Raw genomic sequence first — 6,422 nt, forward strand, 5'->3', positions numbered from 1 at the left:
TAGCCAATGAGACGGATCACTTAAGATATTATAGTTCTCTTCAGCACTAGTCAAGACAAAAGAAGCGTAATGCATAAAGTTCTTCGTGTCCAACTTCACGCACTCAAACTCGAATTGAATATTCTGAAATAGCCCGCGTACGTCCGATACTGAAGTTTCCACATCAAACCTATTCACCAATAATCGCCTTTTACGAATAGTTGGCACTACACGTATCTGCGACGATACAGCCTGGCCAACTCTGATGCTATGTCGACGACCATTCGGCGCTGTTTCTGCCAATCTCTGCTCATCCCTGCGATGTAATCGAGCTGGGCCTACGGGACGATTAACCTCACGCATGGTATCCTTTGGATGAGTCTGAGTCAACACTTGGGCAAATGAAACTGAAGCTGCAAGAGATTGAGGTGTTGATTCCGGTTGGATTAGTTTTATCGATGTATTCACAGAGGGGCGGAGAGTGCTCGACAAGGCAGAAATATCCTACTGAATCTTTGGAATAATTTGAGTGAGACTTTCCAAGTTGCTGAAACGCTCTTCAAATTTCTGAAAATTATTTACGATGAGATTTGATAAACTACTAAACCCTTGACCAGCAGAAGAAAAATTAGGGCTTACACTCGTAGTTCCCGAACGTCTATTCGAAGTAACGTGAGCATCTTCAAAGAATTTCGAGATCTGAGATTTCAAATCCAAAAATCGTTGTCTCTCCGACGCCCTCACAGATTTCCTGTCACAAACTCCAGTAAAAATTTCGAACATTTCATCTAAGCTTTTGTAAAATTCTCCATTAAAAACATTGCCTCCGGAGGACGATAGAGGTCGTTCATCAGGCATTCCTATCAGAAAAAACTGCTCTGATACATATGAATAATAATTTCGAGCTTCTGACTGCGACGGCTGTGACTGCATTGAGTACAACCAGCACTGTTTGTTTACACCGCCATGTTTGTGGACGGTTCAATTAAACTTCAAAAAATCCAGAAACGAAATTCAGTTGTGGTTCTATTTAAAACAAAAATGCCATGAATTCGGCATTCACCATAGAATATAACAAAATCTCCCCGAACAACGCTGATAATTAGGGAAAATACTATGTAAGGTTTTTGCCTTCTGATCACAAGGAGAACGAAAAATTGGAATCGGAATTTCGAACGGTTTCCATGGCGCACTTAAATCCATCGTTAAAAAGTCTCACAGCAGAGAGCAACAGGCGTACAACGGTATAAGGGGTAAGTATTACGTAAGCAGATTTTCAGCCATTTCTGACCCCCCCACCCCCCGTCAGCACAATTTCGTCAGCAGCTTAGAATGTTCTCATATCTTCAGTAAGGGGTGGTTGATGACGTAAGCAACCTTCAAACACCCCCCCCTCCCTCCCTCCCTCATTGTCATCAAATCCGAACCCCCCCCCCCCCCCTCGACGCTGACGTAATACTTGAATGACCTGTGGCGTCGCCGCCGACACGTGTGGGAAAAGAAAGCCACTTCCTGAGACCGATGATTGATGTACGCGCTCAAAGCGCCATCATGTGATTATCCGAGTTATCACTCAGTTCGTCTCTCGTCCTGTATATAGTATGTTGTGTAAATAAAGTCCATCCGTTCATGTAAGATAAAATGCATGTCTCGGTCTTGAAACTACACACGCAACCGTCTAATAGTACAACCGATGCCTCTCGTAATTCCCGACAGACCCCTAACTATTCATTCATTACACTTCACGTACTGTGAGTTGTGGGAAAAACTCACAGTTGACAAAATTGATTTTTGCAGATGGCAGCACTACACATAAACAAACACTACACGGAAACAAACTTCACGGAATGTTCACTGTACAAATACAAATACAACGCCACAACAGGCAAAATGCCCAACGAGGTGGCTGAGAAAAAGATGCCCATAAGAATATGGATGTCATATATTTCAAAAATGTAGCAACCCAATTAAAAATGCAATTAACAAAAATTGTAAAAAATATATACACACTAGCTGATACCCGGCGACGTTGCCCGCCCCGTAAAAAATTTATATATATGTATAGCTTATTAATTATTTCTTTTAATCAAAAAAATTCTGCATCAAGTAAGAAAAAATTACTTTTATTTTTAAATATTTTAATTAAAGACTTCAAGCAATCGCTTGTGGATACACAATATTTTTTGTTTGTCCATCTGGTGTGAAGATGTACAAATTTTTGGGATTACCAACACGCGAACAGGCGACGTAAAGCTGTCCGTGTGAAAAACAGGGCTCAAGTAGGTTGATACCTGCCACTGCTAACGACTGGCCTTGCGCTTTGTTGATTGTCATGGCAAAAGCTAAACGAACCGGGAACTGCAATCGCTTGAAAGTGAATGGAATTTCTTCAGTGACAATTGGGATACGTGGAATGAAGACGTCTTCTCCTTTGGCACATCCAGTTAAAATTGTTGCTTCGATGATGTAATTGAGCAATTTCTTCACGCAGAGTCTGGTACCATTGCAGAGTCTCGGTGTCTCCAAATTTCTTAAAAGCATTATAGGTGCTCCGACTTTGAGGGTCAAGTTGTGTGGTGGCACACCCGGAATATCCAAAGAGTTCAGAAATTCTGCAGGATACAGAACTGTCTGCGTTGTGTCTGTGACAGTGTCAACCGATTTATAAGATTTGGAGTCTCCTGGAATAATTTTTAGGATTTTTTCGTTGATTTTGTTCACACTGTCATTTTTCGGTGCCAGAATCGCTCTCTCACAAAGCCACTCATGGTTTCGGTGATTTTGTTCAATATTTGGGAAAACTTTGTCTGCAAGTTCTTGAACTGAATTTAACAACTGGCAAAATCCATTTGGGAACGTAATCAGTCCGGTGCTTGGGTCTACGGGAATTCTTCCATTGCCAAGTTTGATCAACTGATGTGAAAATGATTGCAGTGCTGAGTCATTTTGCAGTTGAACTCGCATGTTGGTGGATAATGATAATTTTTTAACTTCGTGCCAGAGTGTTGATGATTTGAGGCAAGCATTAAATTCATCAGCTGGCGTTGAACGCGGAACTACAGGCAGAGTCTGACGAAAATCTCCAGCCAACAAAACAACCACTTTTCCCATGAGCCGCTGATTTCCTCGCAGATCTTTAAGTGACATGTTGACAGATTGCAGGGCCCGTTTGTGAGACATTGTACACTCATCCCAAACTATGAGGCTGCACTCTTGCAACACTTTTGCTGGGCCTGTTCCCTTGGAAATGTTGCAAACTGGAGATTCGTTATGGTTCAAGTCCAGTGGTAATTTGAAGGCGGTATGTGCCGTCCGACCTCCATTTAGTAGTGTTGCGGCTATGCCAGAAGAGGCCACTGCTACTGCAATTTTCTTTTGTTGTCTCACCTTTGCCAAAAGTAAATTGATAAGGAACGTTTTGCCAGTGCCACCGGGAGCATCGAGGAAATAGATGCCGCCATTTCCATCGTTAATCGTTTGCTGAATTTGATTGTAGGCTTGTCTTTGGTCGAAAGTTAAAAGTGGTTCTTTCGCTGCAATATATGACTGTAATTCATTAACATCGTAATTTCTCTCCCGCATAATTTCATGAGTGAGATTGTTGGTGTTAGTTCGTTGCGGTGAAAGAAGCAAAGAGCACTGTCTGAGGTCTTTTCCAGCCATTGACAAACAAAGGTCTTCTAAATGGATGAGAGCTTGATTGTACATGTCTGGTGAAAATTCAATTTCTAAATTTGGATTTTCCCGTCTGATTCTCATAAGAATGTCTTCACTGAGATCATCTTTGTATTTTTCCCACAATTGAAGTGGATTTGACACAGATTGGGTAGATAAAAGAATGCCAAAAAGATGTCTTAGACGAATGGCAGATTGAGTGATTTTAGCTTCAGTCATTGCCAAATCCCAGTGGTCATCGTTTTCCAGCAATCCTCGCTTTTGGCATGCTTCTTGCATGGTTGCACAAACTTGACCATTAAATGTTTTCAAATCATCGAATGTTGTTGGTCCTTTGATGATGTGAAGCAACATACGCAGAAAGAAGCATTCGCCACTTGACGGATGAACAATATAAATGCGGCCAAGTGTTTCTGATGATTTAACCCCAGGATGTCCTGCAACATCAGTTCCTTGTTTGCGTCGCTGCCATTTTTTGCTTGATGTATTCCATGTGTAGAACCGGGGAAGATCACAGTAGAAAAGTGTTCTGGCAAATACGTCGGTCTTACATAATTCAAAGAATTCGGTCAGTGTTGTCTTTGGTGGCTGTTGCAAGTTGTTTGCTTGGAGGTTTTCTGGATTGTAATACACCCTCTGGCCATTTTCAAGGTGAACACTCAGATGTTGAACCGATGGGTAGCGTTCGTGAATTTGGAAGCTGAGGATTCGCCAAATTGCTTCGTTGCTGCAAATGTATCTTCCCAATTGAAATGTTGAAATCTCATCGTTCGTTTGTTGGCCCAATCCAAAAATTGCTTGGTCACTTCCTTTGTTAACATACTTGCAAATATACTTGATGGCTTTTACAGACTGGCAAGACTCTACATTAATGTGCGCCTGGAACATTTTTGACAATATTGGGGAATATGGAACTACCCACCTATTGTCAACGTTAACGTCTACATGGCGTATTTTCAATGTTGTGGTGAATCCGCCATCTTCGGGCTTTCGTCTCCTGTTCAGAGGATAGCCATCTTGGCCAGTCTGTGTTTCTTGTAGCATTGTGCGTGGATATTTCTTGGAGCATTGACCATTCATCATGCAAGGAGCGTTCGTGTTTAGCGCTCCACAGGGTCCGTGAATCATATTTTTGGTGATGATCTGAAACAACAATGGATCTTGATCTGGATTAGGCAATTCGGCAGAGATGACGTTGTCGATATCAGTTGGCCGAATTTTTTCTCGCAGCCAGATGAGGATGTGGGCATGTGGGAGACCTCTTTTTTGCCATTCGATTGAATACATCCAGCATCTCGTTTCTCCGAAAATATGGCACTTCTTCACGACGTTCATCAGTTTTGTTAATTTTCTCTTGAACACTCTGGCAATCAGGTCATGTCGATCTGTAGCTTTCTGAGCAGGCAGAAGAGCCTCTTGTATTTCAGACCAAAGTGGATTGCATGTGAAGGTGATGAACAGGTCAGGGCGACCATAACTCCTGACGTAAGTCATTGCATCCTGGGTGTACTCATGCATGTGTCTTGGACCGCCAGTAAAGGTTGCTGGCAAAATCACCATTCTCCCCAATTCATTTGGATTCGCGTCATTGGCCATAGCATCTCTAAGATGAATGTAGTCATCTACTCTCAGTTTCTCTTGGTTTGTTCGGATGTAGAGTAGCCGTTCACTTTCGATTTTGGCGTACATATCTACTACAAACTGATGGAGGAGCTGCCGGGATTTTAATAAATGATTTTCATCTCCTACCCTTCTCATCAATCTGAATGCATAAAAGTCCATGGCAGATACCTTCTTTCCCGGTAGCGTGTCGCCTGTAGTTGGATTGATCTGAGTAATTCCAAAGTTATAACCGTCATTGCCTTGCCAAAAGATGATCGGGTATTGGAGAGCATCGTACGATCTATGAGTCTCCGTTACTCTCTGTAGCCTGTTATTTCTTTTCTGTAGAACAATATCGCGGCTTTCAAATTCATTCCCCACAATAACAATCGCCACCTCATCAATTGTTGGTGCATTGAATGTCCGTGGATGGGCGCCTACTGGAGTCTTATCTGCTCTGATAATTATTTGGTAATCATCTCTTGGCATACGCTCCAGAGCAGTCTTGAACAAATTCACGTAGGAATTGTGTTCGTGGAGGAATTGTTGTAGCGCCCGGACGATATGCTGTTTGGTGGTTGGAATATTGGAGCATCGTTGTCGAGCTTCTGCATGTTGGTCTCCCATGAAGAAAATCTGCAAAAATTTCGGCTCTTCATTCGTTCCTGGGAGCAGTGACCCTGAAAGATGGTAAATTTGTCCCTGTACTTTGAATGTAGGCATGAATCCAGGCTCGCCAATTTCTTTTGTTGCTCCGAAAGAGGTCATTTGGAAGCAGGAGTTGTACTTTCTGATGTTTTGCAGAAAGTGCTTGGAATCTGGTGTGGTTCCAGCCATCAAAGTGCGAAGTGGTTCAGGTGGTTGATTGATTAATGGCAGCTTGACTTTTCCATTTGAGCAGCACATCCCAGGCGCCTCACCATCCCATTTATAAGCTTGGCAATGGACACAGACCTTCTCCATTTGGCCAATCAAGACTGCTGGATGTTCGTGATAATCAAGTTCAGCATTGTATGCAAATGCAGCTTTTTTCAGATCTTGAAAAGCATGCTCTCTATAAGTGAAGGCCCTATTTCGATTAGCAGATAGACGCTTTTCAGTGTGTTCTGGAGTCTCACTTGTCCTGGAAATGGAGGCTCTAGTTCGATTAGCAGATAGACGCTTTT

At 42.5% G+C, this 6,422-nt stretch overlaps 1 protein-coding gene across 1 annotated transcript; it reads right to left on the reverse strand.

Moving 5' to 3' along the window:
- Positions 1–483: 483 nt before the first annotated feature.
- On the reverse strand, positions 484–6,219 carry LOC149080790 (uncharacterized). Its single transcript, XM_089237377.1, has 2 exons — positions 3,040–6,219; positions 484–906 (listed from the first exon to the last, which is right to left on the reverse strand). The coding sequence occupies exons 1-2, from the start codon at positions 6,217–6,219 to the stop codon at positions 484–486; spliced, it is 3,603 nt and encodes a 1,200-aa protein (XP_089093503.1).
- Positions 6,220–6,422: the final 203 nt, after the last annotated feature.

This window comes from Pholcus phalangioides, unplaced genomic scaffold (assembly GCF_987345545.1).
Source record: "Pholcus phalangioides strain wild (caught in Gottingen) unplaced genomic scaffold, Ppha-v1.0 ptg000010l_1, whole genome shotgun sequence".
Taxonomy (NCBI): Eukaryota; Metazoa; Arthropoda; class Arachnida; order Araneae; family Pholcidae; genus Pholcus; species Pholcus phalangioides.

Excerpts from the sequence above, each read along its gene's own strand:
- LOC149080790 (XM_089237377.1), bottom strand. The coding sequence starts at position 6,219 with ATGGAGAAGGTCTGTGTCCATTGCCAAGCTTATAAATGGGATGGTGAG. Across the intron at positions 907-3,039 it reads ATTTTCGTCAGACTCTGCCT|TCACAGCCGTCGCAGTCAGA; the intron begins GTAGTTCCGCGT and ends TACTCAATGCAG.